This window comes from Podarcis liolepis (genome assembly GCF_965112155.1).
Source record: "Podarcis liolepis genome assembly, chromosome: 4".
NCBI classification, from domain to species: Eukaryota; Metazoa; Chordata; class Lepidosauria; order Squamata; family Lacertidae; genus Podarcis; species Podarcis liolepis.
Window position 1 is genome coordinate 53,343,566 of NC_139558.1, and position 17,101 is coordinate 53,360,666.

Consider the following 17,101-nt stretch of genomic DNA (forward strand, 5'->3'; position numbering starts at 1 on the left):
CACTGCCTAACCAACACGTACTTCATCCACAATGGACAAAGATACAAACAGATAGAAGGAGCACCTATGGGATCACCCCTCTCACCGGTCATCGCAAATTTGTACATGGAACACTTTGAAACCAATGCTTTAGACAAGTCAGAACACAAACCCAAACTTTGGCTCAGATATGTTGACGACACCTTTGTAATTTGGCCACACGGGAAAGAAAAACTAGATAGCTTCCTCACACATCTCAACAGCCTACACCCCAAAATACAATTCACTATGGAAATAGAAGCCAACAACCAACTTCCCTTCCTTGACGTCCTAATCTACAAAAAACCTGATGGCTCACTAGGACACACTATCTACCGGAAAAACACACACACCAACCGCTACTTACATGCACAATCACACCACCACCCTGCACAAATAAACTCCGTAGCCAAGACTCTCATCTCCAGAACCAAACGCCTGGCTGACAAAGACCACTTGACAACTGAGTTACAGAATCTCTCAAATGTGTTAATCGCCAATGGATACCAGCAAAACAGGGTTACGAAGCTAATCCAAAAAGAAACACCCCCCAAAAACCAAGACACAGAAGAAAACAATGGCATGGCCCTCCTTCCTTATATCAAGGGCACTACAGATAAAATTAGCAAAATCCTCCATAAACACAATATCAAAACAGCCTTTTGCACCAACCAAAAAATAGCCAATATCCTCAGAAACCCCAAAGATAAAATCCAGTTGGAAAACCAAGGGGTCTATGAAATACCCTGCAAAGTCTGCCCAGCCACGTACATTGGACAAACAAACAGACGAATAAATGCACGTATCGCAGAACACAAGAATGCCGTCAAAAAAGAAGAAAAAACTTCCTCTCTTTTCCAACACATGAAAGAAACAGGACACGAAATTAATTTTACAGATTCCAAATTGCTCTTTAACATGGAACATCACCACAAGAGAATAATCATGGAAGCCATCGAGATAGAGAAACACCCTCACAACATGAACAAGCGTGACGACACGTCCCGCCTGCCAGACATCTGGAAATTAGCCCTCCCCACAAAAACCGACACCAGAACCAGAGGCACACAGAACGCCATCACCAATCAACCACACCAGACCCAAACCCAGACCCTCTCCACAGATAAATTACAGACACCATCCAGTAGCCAAACCATAGTGGCACCTCCGGATGCTGCACCCCCCTGCAATCCCTACACAGATCTGGCTGGCACAGGGCACAAAACCACAGCTCGCCCCTATACACGAAGCCAAGCCAGAGCACAACTAAGTGCAGTACAGCCATCTTCTCAGAAAAACTCTTCACAAGCTCAAGAGGTCAAGACACGAAAGCTTTAGCAACTAATCCACACCTAATGACCCACCTAAGTGGTACTCAGAATATCACTCAAGAAATCACTCAAGATATCCCTCAAGTAATTAAGGAACAAAAGAAGAAAAGGCACACTAACCTGGGAACTTCCTCTCTGCCCAGAACGTTGGAGGCTATACACCACACCCCCTCAACAGTATTTATAGGAACTCAAACACTGAGATCCTGCTCTGTTCCAGTAACTAGAAGCCGAAAGCACCAGCCTGAAGATGACGAGTGAGACCTCGTCGAAACGTCGCCTAGACACCCCAACTCTTACACGGGAAGACACCCGAAGACACCAAAACCTGCATTCCTGTACCCGTGAAAATCTACGAAAGCAAATATATATATATATATATATATATATATATGACCTTAAAATTCCTATAACAGATTCAAGTTACAAAAAAGATTCTGACTAAACATCAGGAAGAATTTTTTGACAGAAAGAGTTGTGCAACAGTGGAACAACTTTCCATCCTTGGAGGTTTTTAAGCGAAGGAAGAGGAGGGGGGAGCGCACTGCCCCTGGTAGCGCGATCCTGGTGGGGTACCATCACGGCTGCCCCTCCCACTCGGTGCTACGCCCCCGCAGGCGGTGTGTCAGGCCCCCAGGACGTGACCAAGCCCCTGTGGGTGGCATGCCAGCCCCTCCCCCGCCTGCCCCCCCCCCGCCAGAGCATGAAGCTCCGCCACTGGTTGGATGGCCATCTGTCATGGATGCTCTAGTTGTGATTCCTGCATTGCAGTGGGTTGGGCTAGATTACATTTAGGATCCCTTCCAAAACTATGATTCTTTCCGCGTTTACTTGGAAATAAGTTAAACTGAATTCATTTGGGCTCTCAAATATTGGACATTTCCCAGGGATAAGTCAACCTATTAATTGCAAGCAAGTGTTTGTGTAGGCAATGCTTCCAGCAATGCAATGCTATCTGTGCTTGTAGATAGGTAATCTATCTTGCTTGCTTAAAGCTTAGTTGGATTGCCACCTAAGAACTTTGTGCAGATAAAAAGACAGTGTGATGAATAGACATGCGCAAAAAGCTTCTGTGCTTTCAGTTTCCCTTGCTTTAAATAGATTTACAGAAAATGGTTCAGCTTATTGGAAGCAGAGTAGTTAGGTTTCGAATTATGAGCATGAACGGATGCTGTTTTTGCCCAGCACCAAAAACCCTCCCAAAAAACCACCCCAGAAATCCTTTTTTGGCAGCTTTCCTGTCCAATGAGGAGCAGGAAAAGCCAACAGAGGATTTATAATTTGTCCTAATCTTAGATAGACGGGCAGCATTGAGGAGGCAGGAGGGAAGCGAACACTTCACCAAAGGTAAGCTCTGGAATTCTCACAAGTAGGCAGAAATCCTCCCGCGGTCGGTCCCCCCCCCCCCAATATTGAACGTTCATTTTCAAAATATTGAAAAACAAAAATGGTTTTCAGCTGGGAATAGCAATAACTTAATGCTGCAATGTTTTAATTTTTAAAATGTTGCTCCAGAACAACCCTCCAGTGTTATCTGTTCCAATAAATTCTACACAATAAGGGGGTCTGCATAACCTGCAACGATTATAGAATTGCTTGCGAGTCAAGCCTCTTTTTTATCAGTGGAGTTTACTTCTTCCAAGCGATGTACGCTTAGAAATTGTCACAAGGAAAAGGCTAGTGTCTCATTCCAAGGAACTGGGTCGAGATTTTATACATCTCTTTATGGGACATTTCCATCCTCCTTCAAAAAGGTTTTGTTTGTGCAACCACGGCCCGATCCGATGCGGATTGGCGCGCTCAGAAGCCAAATTTTTCACAGGACCGATCGGAGACAGAATCGTGGGCAGCGCGCACGTGTACGAGAAAAAACAGAGGAAGCGCAATACATGATTCTAGATACATGATTACAGAGCAGGGAGTAACATCAAATGTGGATGCGGAACCAGGAAATGAAGGACGAAAATGCAAACTTTTATAGAAAATAATGTTTAAAATAAAATAAATAAATAAATAAATAAATAAATAGCTAGCTAGCATCCGTCTCTCCCCATCCAAAGACAGTCTAGACTTTTCCGAATTCTGCTACAGACATAGCGCAAAGAAGTAGCAAGAGTTTAGAGAAGCTACAGCGCGGCTACATGGCGCTTCCGGGTCTTTTACGCCTGTTCGTGCCTGGAACCAACAGCAAGAGAAGGGAGGGGTGGAGACCTCCGGACCAATCAGCAGTCCTGTTATCTTCGCGTGAGGAGGGCGGGACAGCCAATCACGGCGGCGGCGGCGTTGGCTGCTTCCCCCGCCACTCCCCGCACCCTCTCCGCAGCCGCTGAGGTACGGATGGGGGCGGGCGCGTCGGTTGGCGGTTGGAGCCCCTCAGGCGCGTCGCCCGCGCGCCATGCTGATCACGCTCTGCTACTTGTACTTCTGGGCGCGCTGGGGGGCCTCTTCGGCGGGGCTCATCCGCCGCACGGTGCGCAGGCTGTACAGGACCCGCTGCTCCTTCACCTTCTCTACCTCCTCCTCTTCCTCCAGCCCCGGCTGCCCTCGCCAAACTCCGCAGCACCGGCAAGCTGCCCACCATCCGCTTCGCAAGCCGGGGCCCCGGCGCCCCCCGGAGGAGGAGAGAGTCTGCCTGAGGGTGGGGGACAAGGTGTTCTTCACTGACGAGACCCAGGTGTGAAGCGGGAAGGGAGGAGGAGGAGGCGCGGCCCGTGGCGCGCCCGTTTCGCCAGGTGTACATAAAATGGATGGGCAGCGGGTGGTCCTCCAGTTGTAGGACACCTCAGCCCCGACCAGTTTGGCCAGTAGTCGGGGATGGTGGGAATTGGGGTCCAGTCAGGTATGGAGGACCACAGGCTCCCCACCCCTGATGTATAGGATAGGGGTAGGGAGATTATATATCTCAACACAAGTGTAGGTTATTTGGACGGGGGAGGGAGTTATTATTACCATGTTTATGTCCCACCTTTTTTTCCAAGCCAGTGGCTCAAGGTGGCTTACAGATGAAATAGAAACCGCTTTTTTTTTAAAGAACATTTTAATACTCTGGGGTTTCTGGCCCTTCAACCGCTGGAGGATAGGCAGAAATTAATAGGTGCAGCTGTCCTTAGATTGGGGAGGGTGCAACAATATGGCGACACAGTAGTTTTGTTTATATGTTATGTTTATATGTTTATAGCCTGTCTTTCACTTGAAAGGCCCCCAAACTTGCAAACAAGAATGTTGCAGTTTAAAAGCGATTCCTTATAAAGCAGTTGTTTCTAAAGAGAAAAAGCAGGTACCGGTAACTAAGATTAGATATAGCAGCAGTAACTTAATTGAAGATTACAGGTGATAATAGGTGAAAGCTCTGGAAAGCCTATTTTCACCCGATGTCTGAATAGTAAGAATAATCAAAAGCACATTTGAGAAAGGAAAAGCATGCTTTTTAAATTTCTAACCTGTAAAAAATACAGGGATGCTTTGTATGTTAAGTAGTGTTATTTCTTTATATATACACACACACCCCACAGCCACATTTAATGGAGATGTGATTACTCCCAATTGTTTGGTGCATGTACCAGTGAAATGCATGCAGTGGCAAAAGCATGCTTGTATGTGCTTGTGTGCGTTAATTATGTATTAATACAGGCTGCTTTGTGTATATAATTTAAAAAGTGTAATGTGTGACATGACCCTAAATATTTTGGTAGGATAAAAGATGGAAACCCTAGGGCAATGTTAACTACAACACTGAGGGAGCAATTCAGCATTGCAGTGTTTCAAATATTTTGGTGTAAGCATTTCTGTTTGCCTGACATAATTATTTCCCCTCTTCTCCCCTTGCCTGTCACTCCAGGTGTTCTCCTGACCCCACAAGCTAGTTGGTGAGGGAAGCCCTGTTGTGCTAGTGGAAGACCTGAATATAGCTAGAAACGTGTACAAATAAAAATATGCATTACAAATCATTAAAACACAGATACATATATTCTGAAGCTTAAACCTTCTGTTACCAGATTGGAAAAGTTTGGGTAAATAAAATTGTATTCAACTGACATCTGAAAGCTGCAGGTAGAGCTCCACCGATATTAAGGATTGAGTGGCTGGTATTGGAAGATGAGCTTCTGTAGATGTTTGTTTCCTTAAGTCATTTAGCACTTACTCATTGAATCAATGTCACAGTGCACAAGTTGCCAGTGCAAAACTTCAGTGTTACATGAGATCCCATATTCCTGTCCAAGTTAGTAACTTGGCAGCCTCATTCTGCACAAGCTGCAGCTTTTGGACTGTTTTCAAGGACAATCCCATGTGATGGTATTATGCTTCATCAACAAAGTTTGCTCTACATTGTTATGCTGGCATGATATAATAGCAACAGTGGTTTTTTTCTGGAGCAGAAGTCATTGTGCCTCATGTTGGAACAGTGGCTGATAGGATTGCACATTTAACTCTTCATTGTGAAATTAAGCAAAACATCCCTTGCGGTCAGCACTCATGTCCTTCAAAAATGTGAAATATTTTTAAAATAAACATATAATAAGATGAAATCTGTTAGCCTGATGTTTGGATACAACAATTCATTTATTGCATATGACCAATCTGAGAGTTAAAATCAAACAAGCAGAAATTTAGTGTATGTAAAAGCGGGTGTAAAATTGAAGAGTTAAGTAAAACATTTAGGTTGCTATCTTAAGTATATTTAGAAAGGCATACAATATACGTGAACTACCACTGCACTGGACTATTTTGTTTGACGTATTTTTTGTAATCTTGTTAATTCTTTGAAACATTATTTTAGTTTCGTAACATGTAAAGCGGCCCCTTGGTGGCTATTATGTCACACTCTGATCTTTAGACAGTCATAAAGTACAAGAGAGTGCAGTCCCAACACTCCTTATTGGAATTGCTAGTGTTAAGATATGACTAATTTCCACTCTCAGTTGCCAGTGGCATGCATATAGGGTTTTCATGATAGAGACTAACACTTTAACTAACAAAGAAGTAGATTACCTTCCTATACATGTTGGACCTTAAGGTGTTGTAAGATGCCATCAAAGGTGTGGGATTCCAAAAATGTATATGGTATGACACACCAAGTATAGGAGAGGATTCTCTTTAGCCGCTGGTTGGCCACAGTGAGAACACGTTGCTGGACTAGATGGGCCTTTGGTCTGACCAAGCAGGGCTCTTTTGTCTCAGTTGGATCCAGATAGAGCAAAGTGTAGTGAAGTTAGTCTTAACTGTTGTGTTTTCCTGAAATTACATATCAGAGCTCAATTTGGGGAGGAAGAGGTAAGCTTCCCAAAATGTTGTTAAGCATCTCTTTTTCCTTCTCTTTTCCAGTCTGTTGATGATTTAAACAAATGGACGTTGCTTATTGTATCGCCTTTTCATTATTTGGATAAAATATTGGAAACAGAACGTATCACATTTTTAACTGAAAGTATTTCCATTCAAGCAGGCAGTTCTCAGGCTGTAAATTGCTCAACAGAAAAGGTCAGTATGTTCTGTAATGGTTTTGGTTTTATTTTATTTTTTCATAAGATTTTATTAAAGCTTTTTTATAATACAATAAGATAAATGAACCTAATCTAGATAAAAACACAAATAGAGAAAGAAAAAGAAAAGAAAACTCAGTCCTCTCTCTTTGGCTCTGATTGCCTCATAGAGAACTTGAACCTTTGCTAAGCTGAAATCCTTCCAAAGTATCCTGCTTTGCCACAGGATTCAGAATTTGTCAGAAACCAGTGCACGCTCCTAAATTCCTGTATTCCGAGGCAAAATGCACAGCTATGGATATGAATGCTACATAATTAAAAATAATAATAATCTGGGAAATATGACGTGTTTTTTTCTTCAGATTGTGAAGTGGTCAGACTATTGTTCACCCTTGGCCTTCAGACCTGGCGAACCTTACATATTATTTGCTGAAACAAGCATAGATAACTTCAGTAGCCTTGGGATAGCATTCATGGAAAATAGACTCCAAATGGATAATGGAATGAAGCCTCAAAAAATTGTGTGTAAGTATCTTTATAATTAATGTGTTCCATTGCAGTGGCCCACAAAGCGACTTGGTCCAACATAACTTAATTGATATTCTGTGCAAGAAAACGGGTAGGGTCCATCCTTCTGTCTGTTAATTGTAGTTCCATTATTTATATCATTTACTAGGTGCATATTTTGTGAATTTAAGGCCCAGTCTTAATATTGCTAGGTCAAGATTATGTGCTGTCAACTTCAACACAACATACTTATGACAAGCAACCCATTTCTACACTTTTCACTGAATTCAGTGCTTGGGGTTGGGACTTTTTATACATCCAATACATTACATATTGAAACAATAATCAATCAATAATGACTGGCCACTGTGTAGATGGGTGTCATAAATGGCAGAGATAATAGGACTCATTGATACATCTGGAGAGAAGTAGAGGGCTAGATGTCATAGACAATCATACACCACACCATAAAATGCTTTCCTCAACTTTGATGACATCAACTCCCACTCTCAGTAACTAGAAGTAATTTACTCTAGGGAACAGGGCAGTTATGTATGTACAGTAGTGCTCACTATAAGGGGAGAGCCTGTAACTCTGCATTGGTATAGCCAGTGGTCAGGGATGATGGAAGTTGTAGTTTGACAGTACCTGGAGAGCCACAAGTTCTAATGGTGTTCTTGTTCTAATGGTGCAGTTTTATATTTTGAACTTGACTTGTTGCCCAAAATGTTGGGCCATCATTGAGTTCATTTATTATTATTAGCATTAGCATTATGAATTGTGTGTTAAAACGTGGAACTTTACTTGAGCACCTCTCCTATGAAATAGTTATTTGGTGTTCACACCATTCTTGAAAACATTTAATTTTTAATCTCTCAATTCAGTTATTTTGTTGATTGGGTAAGCTAATGACTGACAAGCATAAATCTAATTCTTATCCTGGAGTGCCTCTGGAGTATAAAAAAGTTATAAATACTTAACCATCGCAAAGTATCCTCCAGATACTGGAGAATTTAAAAGTTCAGGTCCTCCTGGTGATGTCTATAATTGTACATTATTTAATAATGCAAAATCTAGTAACTGCTTTGGAATGCAAACTTTTCCTTTAAAAATGTTGTTTTTTAAGCATGCTTAGTTGGAGATGCATTGAAACTAGTGATTTCAATGCACCAGTAGTTGTGCAAGGTCTTCTACATTAATAGTAAATGAACACAATGGACACAGATAGCAAATGGGAAAGTGCATTGGTATGTTGAGATGGGAAGGGATGACATTGTCATCCAGACTGCCATACTGATGAGAACTGTATCCATAATTTGTGCATCTGCATCCAGTCAGCACCACTTTTTTTCTTGTACTTTGTAAGCAAATTTCTTAATTCAGAACCTACACAGATGCATATGAGAGCATAACCACTGTCCATACACAGTTGTGTGCTGAACTGACCTGGTTGCTTATTCCTTCTGAAGGTCAGGTCACTGAAGTGTTCTTAGTTGGATATCCAAATATGAGACTCCAGAATTAACACATGCCAATCTTGACCTTTGCCACATGTTTTGGTTCACTTAATTGCTTAGCCGTACTTGTCCTCAGTCTAACTGCTAGGCGTTTTTCTTTTGTGTATGCGTACAATAGCTTATTGGCATAGGGTTTAAGTAAGACAGGCATTTTTTGTTAGGGCAAATGATGACTTCAGTCACCAACAGCTTAATCTGAAGATGTGCTTTGCAAGCACATAATTTTTTACCAACAGCTGCTCCATTACATCATCATGATAACATAATGTTATATTGCATTGCAAACATGCTGATAGTAAAATGGAGACATGTCATCACAATTATTTAAGATAAGAACACCAGTTTAAGCTTATATTAAAGGCAGCATTATTCAACATTGCCATTATTATGCATTCTGTTTAATAACTTACTTTAAATATGTCAGCTGTTCACTTACAGAAGTCAGCGCTGGAAGAGTTAGAACAACCGGCTCCAAATACCCCAAAAGAGGGAAATACTAATAAGATGCCACTTGGTGAACTGACTCAAGGGTCTACTTTTAAGACTGATGCTAAACCAGAAGAGGAAGCTCTTGATTCTGCAGCAGGTGGCGATCAAGAAATGCAGAGATCAGCATGTAAATTGCAGAAAGTAAATGAACATCCTGAACAACTTGAGCAAATATCTGAAAAGGAAACAGGAACTGGTGAACATCACCACCTTCATCTTTCCAGCTGTCATGAGTGCTTGGAACTGGAGAATAGCACAATTGAGTCAGTTAAGTTTGCCTCTGCAGAAAACATTCCAGATCTTCCTGATGATTATAGTGGCAATTCCGAAGATGTTAGTGATAATCTGGCAGGAAACCTGAAAAGGGTAAACCTTACTGGGAAGCCTCCTAATATTTTAATTTACGTTGGTTCTGACCCTGGAAAAGTGAAGTTTGAGGAAATAAAATCACTCATCATGGAATGTGTAGATGTTAATGCTTATACAGTCTACCAGTTGTTAGAGAATCAAGTTATGAGCGTTCCATGGCTTGACAATGCATTGCTGTTGATTGTTGCTGCATCACACCCCATTTCAGATGATGTGTCCAAACAATTTCTTGCTTTTATGTCAAAAGGTGGGAAGATTTTGGGACTTGCTTCTTCTTTCACTTTTGGTGGAATACAGCTAAAAAGTAAAGATGAACTGATGGGCAAAATACAGGACTTCGTATTTTCAACAGCAAAGAGCAAAGAGGTTAGACTAAATATTCTAGCTAGTGGGAAAGTTTTCGAGAGAGAAACTACAGAAGAATTAAGCCCCATGAAGCTACTAGGTTACTTGGAGAGTCCAGATAAAGATATGGTGATTGTCCATCTGCCCTATGGAAATGGTGGTGGAGAAGCCATTCTTTGTCAGGTATGGTAGACATATGTTTTGTTTGCAAATGTTTTTCTCAATGTTTTCTTAAAGAATCCTGCTTTCTAGAAAATGACAGATTTGTAGGCAGATAGATTTTCCAAGAACATGTCTGTAAGTCTGCACTATAGCATTTCCACTGTTCCTTCTCTAGTAATAAAATTCCATATTATAGCCTCTTCATAAAAGGCAGTATCACCCAGTTCCAACATTCAGAATAAGTGATCTAGCATTCAAATTAATTTAAATTCTAGTCTGTTGGAAAAAATATTTTTGGGCTATTTTTAAACAAGATCAACAGTGATCTTAGCAAGTAAATATTCATTTTCACTGTAGTACCATTTCTGCTTTCTGTATTGTGTTAATGTGTAGTTGCTATAAAAAACAACCCAAGTAGCTGGTGATTGAAGATTATCAAGGTGCATCAGTGTAGTTGATTATGCAGTTAATGTAGTAATCCTGGGTTTTTAAAAGTGACTTTTAATACATTTGAAGGGTAATATTTCTGCCTTGTATTCACAGGCACATTTGGAAGTGAATGTCAAGGGTTTGTCTACTCAAACAAAGGATGACTTCAATTTGCTCAAAATGAGCAATGCCAAAAGATATGATGTTCTTACCGAAATCCTGACACTACTTCATTTGAGCTGTGATTTAAATGAAGTTCCCCAATTAACTCCTATTTACTTGCTCTCATCTGATAAGGTGAGCCTTATTTAATTGTATTCAATTTAAAGGCAGCATTCAAAATGCCCAGTTGCTCACTTTACTGTGGTTTCTTTCATACAATATTTTATTATTGGACAACAGTATGTCTTTGACTGCGTTAGTAATTGGGCATAATAAAGAACTTAAGTCTTTGGAATAATTTTGCGAGCTATAGAAACCAGTGTTCATTTTAACAGGCAGAAGTTAATGAACAAAAATACATAAAAAATAAAAGAGAGAGAAGGCTTGCAAGTATATTATGACTGAAGTTTTAGTGAACTGGAGCGCTTCCACAGCAGATCTTAAGGTTTAGGGGAAGAAACAAAATCGGCATGAGAAACAGGTTGGAGTTCACCATATTCAAGATCAACTCAAGAGTCCACTTCATCAAATTCAACTTATATCTGAAGTGAATTCTATGTTGTGAACGCTTCATCCCATAATAAATTTGTTAGCCTTTAAAGTGCTACATGACTGCTGTTTTTGTTACAATAGACTAACACAGCTATACCTTTTTTGGAGTGTGGTCCTTGATGCCTTTTACTTCTGTGTGTTGTGGAAGCTTATATCCGCAGTTTACAAGTTTTATTTTTCCGTTGACTGAGTTTCTTGCATTTTTATGGAATATGATTTTATATAATCTGAAATGCTTTTCTGATTGCTAAGCTAAGATTGAATCATTACATCTACACATTTTGAAATGTCTGAATAACATGACAGTAATTTAGATGTGATTATGAAATTTTAGTCCATCATTCACTTGGTTTCAGTAAATCATGAATACAGGGGACAATAACATCAAATATATTAAATATATACTGATAATAGCATTAAAACAATGCTTTAATATGTTGAATATGTGTTTATATATGTCCATACAGTAACCTATATATAACTTATTTCCTTAGGTTATTGTATGTTTCCTGATTATCCTTCCTGTGATCAAATCCTAAGTATCACAATCTAAAATGAGGGAATGGTACTATCAGACTGACAGTATGCCTTTGCAGTTAGCTTGGTGCAAGAGTTCCTTGGGCCAACTTAATGAAATTAATTTGGATTCTGGCAAAACTTGTTCCTTTGCATCTATCTCTTGGAAAGCTTTTTAAAATTATTTATATCCAGCCATACTGTCTTTCTGACTTGTAATTCAATCACATTTTGGAAATTAATGTTTGTTTAATATAGGTATTTATTTTCAATGTAAATAGAGTTTCAGTTGAATCTGATAAGGTTTTTAATCTTTAAAGGCAGTGTAAAATATTTAAATGACTGAATAAATTATTCAGAACATACTGTGTACAAATCTAAACTAGCTCATTTCAGTGTCTGCTTATACAGTTTTCTAGCACTTTTAACATTTATTATTGGTTTTGGGGTAAGAAACATTATGCCTCTGAATGCCAGTTGCTGGAAATCACAAGTATGAAGAGTGCTCTTGCACTCATATTCCACTGGTGTGCTCCCCATTGACATCTGGTTGTTACTGGGTTAGATCAGCCTTTGGCCTAAGTCTAATAAGACAACATTTATTGTCTTGCCACAAGATGGCACTTCTGAGCTGCTTTAGAGCTTAGGTTTGTCCTGTTGAAATAGTGAATTTAATAAAAGTGATTATGTTTGCCTTAGTCAGACACTGGTTTTTAGGACTTAAACCTAAAGATTGGACTTAAAACCAATCTTAAGCAGCTCAGGGAATTCAGAAGATAGGTTTGCAGCAAATTGCACTGAAAATAATATTTACATTTTAAAAATTCTTGATCCTGGGTTCACTTTTCATTGCATAGTTTACACAGGAATAGACCTATAGCATAGGTGTTCTAGGAGATTATAACCTGCACAGTAATAAAACAATGTTTCCAAATTTCAGCTATTATTATTATTTACAATCCACAGTTGGCCAATATATAGGGACCAACCCAAGTGTCATGAAGGCATAGCAAGCTTTCAACTTGTCCATAATTCTTCATCAAGCAAGATTCTACACAAAACAGGGGGTAAGGGGAACAAGGAAAAATAAAGAATGAAAAATTTATTTGATGCTGTAACCATGGAGTAAGTTTGTAGAGTCAGTTCTAATATGGAAATTAATAGGCCGAATAATTTCCACTCAGTGCTACATAGATAATCTTACACAGTTAGGATTCTGGGATACAGAAACAATGGCTGCTCCAAATTTCTGAGAAATTAAAGTTTGACTCGTAACAGATCTGTCTAGATTCTTATAGAACACACAGGTTGTTGGGTAGACAGAAGTAAGGATAAACACTAGCAAATTGTTCTATATAAATGGCAATTGCAACCAAATTATACAGTAGCACCTAGTGGTTGAAGGGGATGGTAATCTCCACATATCAAGGTCCATTGTCAGGTAGTAGAAATTCATCTTTGTCTTGTAGATTTCCCCCTGAATGGCTAGGTTACTATTTACTATCCTCTTTCTGCACACAAAAGTGCCTGGGGACAAAATATCCCAAGAAATCAACTGATTTTTGTTTAGTGTGCCCCCCCCTTTTTTTGTGTCCAAGTCAGTGCAATATGTTGAAGTAAAAATGTTCCATGGGTTTTTCAAAATGAAATTTTAACCTGGGAAGCAGACTTCAGTGATGGTTTAGGGATTTTACTACCCCCAATATATGTTAGATTTTTGCTTGAAGAAGTAAACTGTCTCCAAAGCTGCTTGTGTAATTTTTTTCGTTTCAGTTCATAAACACACACTGGTTGCTTCTATTTTGGATGTCTTCCATTAAAAATTGCTCCCTCCTGTCTTTTGCTACCTCTTTGCCCCTGAAGATGTTGTTTACCACAAACACACATTGAGGGGGGAAATAGCAGTTAGGTCAATTTCAGGAGAAAAGTGGTGTGAGGTTGCAGTCTGGATCATAGAATTGTAGAGTTGGAAGGGACCACAAGGGTCATCTAGTCCAACCCCCTGCAATGCATAAATATTTTTCCCAACATGGGTCTTGAAACCACAGTCCTGAGATTAATGTTCCATTAACTGAACTATCACACATTCCAGATCAAGGCTCAGTGGCTGCTTTTTCTTCGAAATAAAAGCAGTTAGGTTAAACAAATGTGCTTAAGCAGATGACTACTGTTACATCTAATTTGGCCCTAATACAATAATTTCACAAACCTGCTATATTTTATTTTTAGTTGAATGGAAAACAAACGCTACATGTATAGCTGTGTCAGCAATATATGCTTGTGCTTGCAAGTATTAAAGGCTGAAGGAGGTGCAATCTGTTAACCTCTTACTGTAGCAAGCCAGTAGAAATCATTACAATGAATAATTGATTCTCAAATAGCTTTGTTCTTTTTTCAAGTACGTACATATCAATGTTTTTTCTGTCAAGGGTAGACCTGCAAAGCTCATTGTACTTCATATATTGTTCAACCTTTTTCTTGTATTATCCCATTTTTATTTTACTGTAAATTAAATGCAACAGGATTTTTTTAGTTTAGTTTAATGCAAAAAAAGTTTGCACACCAAAAAGAGTAAAGTATGTTTTAAAGTTTTTTTTTGGTAAATTATTGAAAATACATCAACTGGACATGTCAGCCACATCATTTTGGCATGTTCAGTCCTCATTGGGATGCTTAATAATGTTCGTACTTCAGGAAATAATTAGGAATTCTCTAACCAGCACTTGAAGAATTGAGATATCTGTACAGTCATACCTCGGTTGAAGTAGCTTCGGGATGAATATTTTTGGGTTGTGCTCCGCGGTGACCTGGAAGTAACGGAGCGTGTTACTTCTGGGTTTCGCCACATGCGCAGACGCTCAAAATGACGTCATGTGCGGAAGCAGCGATACACGCAGTCACATCTTATGTTTACTTCAGGATGTGAATGGGGCTCTGGAACGGATCCCGTTTGTATCCAGAGGTACCACTGTATAATATACAAGTGGGAGCCTGAAACACAATGTTGCAGTATGGAATGCTACTTTTTGTGGTTCCAGTCAATCCGTTCCATTGCCTCATGGTCTAGTTTCCTTAGGTGTCCAATATTTTCATCTTCATTCTTTTTAAAAAATTGTTCCCTCTTAAATTTGGTTTTTTCTAATCTTCATGGACTATCACCTATCTTTTATAATGCTGTCATATTTTCCCAAGTCTCAGAAATAGTTTGCTACTGCTGTTTCTGTCAAAGACCTACCACAGTTGTAAGCCTTAGGTCTGATTTTAAATTTTACATGCCTTTCAAATCCGGTGTCTCTCAACATAGCTGTCAACTTTTCCCCTTTCTTGCGAGGAATCCTATTCGGAATAAGGGAAACGTTGAGAGCTATGCTCTCAACATTCTGATATCCCTGCTATCACTTTTCATGTTCAGAAATATTACAACCTTCTTCCCCTACCTCAGACCTAAGTTTGTTTGGAATGTGGTGAAGGGAAGAAGACTCAAGAAAGTCAAATTGCTTTGCTTGCATAATTTTGGATGAATCCATTGTCAAATGACAACCTGACTTACTGATCATCCTTCTTTTTTACCCACCCCTTTGGGTAAGGAGACTGAGCAGACTGCAGAATCAATATTGTCTCCTTCCTAGTTCCCCATATTCGTCTCCTTGGGTCTGTGCAAAACCCTCAGTGGTTGTTGTTCATCCTCAGACTATCCTAATTATTCATGGTAGTCCAAGTCTCTCCCCCCCCATGCCCAGTTTTAGTCTCCCCTCCCCTTCTTTTAGGATATTTTACACATCCCCCTTTAAAAGCCATATTTACTGTCTGTTCCTGAGCTCCACCTTGTCACAACTAACTTTTGCTCTCACACATCCACTTTATTGATAAGGAGACTGAGGCTTCTTGATAAGGAGACTGAGGCTTGATTTATTTTATTTAAAATTAATTGTCCCTCTTATTCAGTCAGTCAAGGATGCTCTGTAAACTTACACAGTATGGCAATTTTGGTAATGGCTAACTGAAGAAATGCTCTTGTTAGCAAAAATCATAATACAGCTGAATAGTGGGAGATTCAGGACAGATTAAAAGTACTTCACATTGTTAAACTGTGGAATTCCCTGTCACAAACTGTGGTTTTGGCCAGCTTGGTTTTAGGATTAAATACGTCATGATTATGGCTTTAAGTTACTCCCAAGATCAAAGGCAGCATGCCTCTGAATACCAGTTGCTGGGGAACAACAGAGGGAGAGGTCTATTGCCCTCACATCTAGCTTGTGAGCTTCCCATTGGCATCAGATGCGGAGGAAAGATGCTGGACTAGCTAGGCCTTTGCTCTCATTTAGCTACTTTTCTTACGTTCTTGATAGTGTGCTGCTATAGTAGTAATAGCAACATTTTGCTCAAAGTGCTTCATTTACTTGATCTGTATTCTGATTCTGTAAAACAGCTTAATATTAGCAATTTATGCAAGACTTCTAACAAATCTTCATGTCTGAAATATAGAATATTTCAGACATGAAGATTTGTTAGAAATCTTGCATAAATCACCTGTTATCAGACATTACATTTTCTTCACTGAAAAGTCTGGCCCATGTTGGTGTCTATTGTTACATTTTTGTGGCAATGCACTGTTGTTCTGCCTCCTGAATTGTGCTTCACTATGTTTAAATTTTTAACTTGAGGTAACGGTGTTAGCTTTCTTTTATGGAAAAAAAGGAAAGGACTGATTATGATAACTCTTTTCTGTAGTAAAGCCCATTCATTGTCTTCATTATGTATGTATTCCTGTAACAAAATCAGCATCAATGCATTCTTTGTGTCTAATTTTTAGAAGGCTTTTTGTTTTGCTGAGAGAGTGCTGTTGTTGAATTGTGTTTTGACCTACTTTTTCATTCATGTTACAAACTAAAGACTGGAAATGTAAAATGTAAGGGTGACAATTTGACCACATTCTGAGACTTGAATATGTTCACAAGTTGCAAAGCCCTTAATTCAGATTTGTCCCCAGCATTGTGGACCATATGTTCACAGAGTGTTCCATAGTTGGCACTGGAAACATTCTGCATGTTCTCTGTCTGCATGAAAAGTTGTGGGAATCCACTAATGCAAAGTTCTCAGGTTTATTGACTGCAAAGGTTGTGTAGGAAGGGCTATAACTTTGTCTTGAACAAATTTACCTCAAAATAAGCCCTCCTGAGTACAGTTTGACTTAAAGGTAAGTGTGCTCTGAATCTCACTTTAAGCC

At 39.5% G+C, this 17,101-nt stretch overlaps 1 protein-coding gene across 7 annotated transcripts in view; it reads left to right on the forward strand.

The window, feature by feature from the left end:
* The first annotated feature begins 2,488 nt into the window (after nucleotides 1-2,488).
* Nucleotides 2,489-17,101, forward strand: part of HLCS (holocarboxylase synthetase) — an 82,408-nt gene continuing 67,795 nt past the window's right edge. The window contains exons 1-5 of one of the 7 annotated variants that reach the window (XM_083500182.1): nucleotides 2,489-2,696; nucleotides 6,672-6,824; nucleotides 7,189-7,351; nucleotides 9,275-10,236; nucleotides 10,759-10,941. In XM_083500182.1, coding sequence (XP_083356308.1) covers nucleotides 7,300-7,351; nucleotides 9,275-10,236; nucleotides 10,759-10,941 — 1,197 coding nt within the window. In that variant the 5' untranslated portion in view covers nucleotides 2,489-2,696; nucleotides 6,672-6,824; nucleotides 7,189-7,299. Of the gene's footprint in view, nucleotides 2,697-3,605; nucleotides 4,024-6,671; nucleotides 6,825-7,188; nucleotides 7,352-9,274; nucleotides 10,237-10,758; nucleotides 10,942-17,101 lie in introns of those variants that run through there. The other 6 variants (XM_083500185.1, XM_083500181.1, XM_083500186.1 and 3 more) reach the window with 6 other exon arrangements.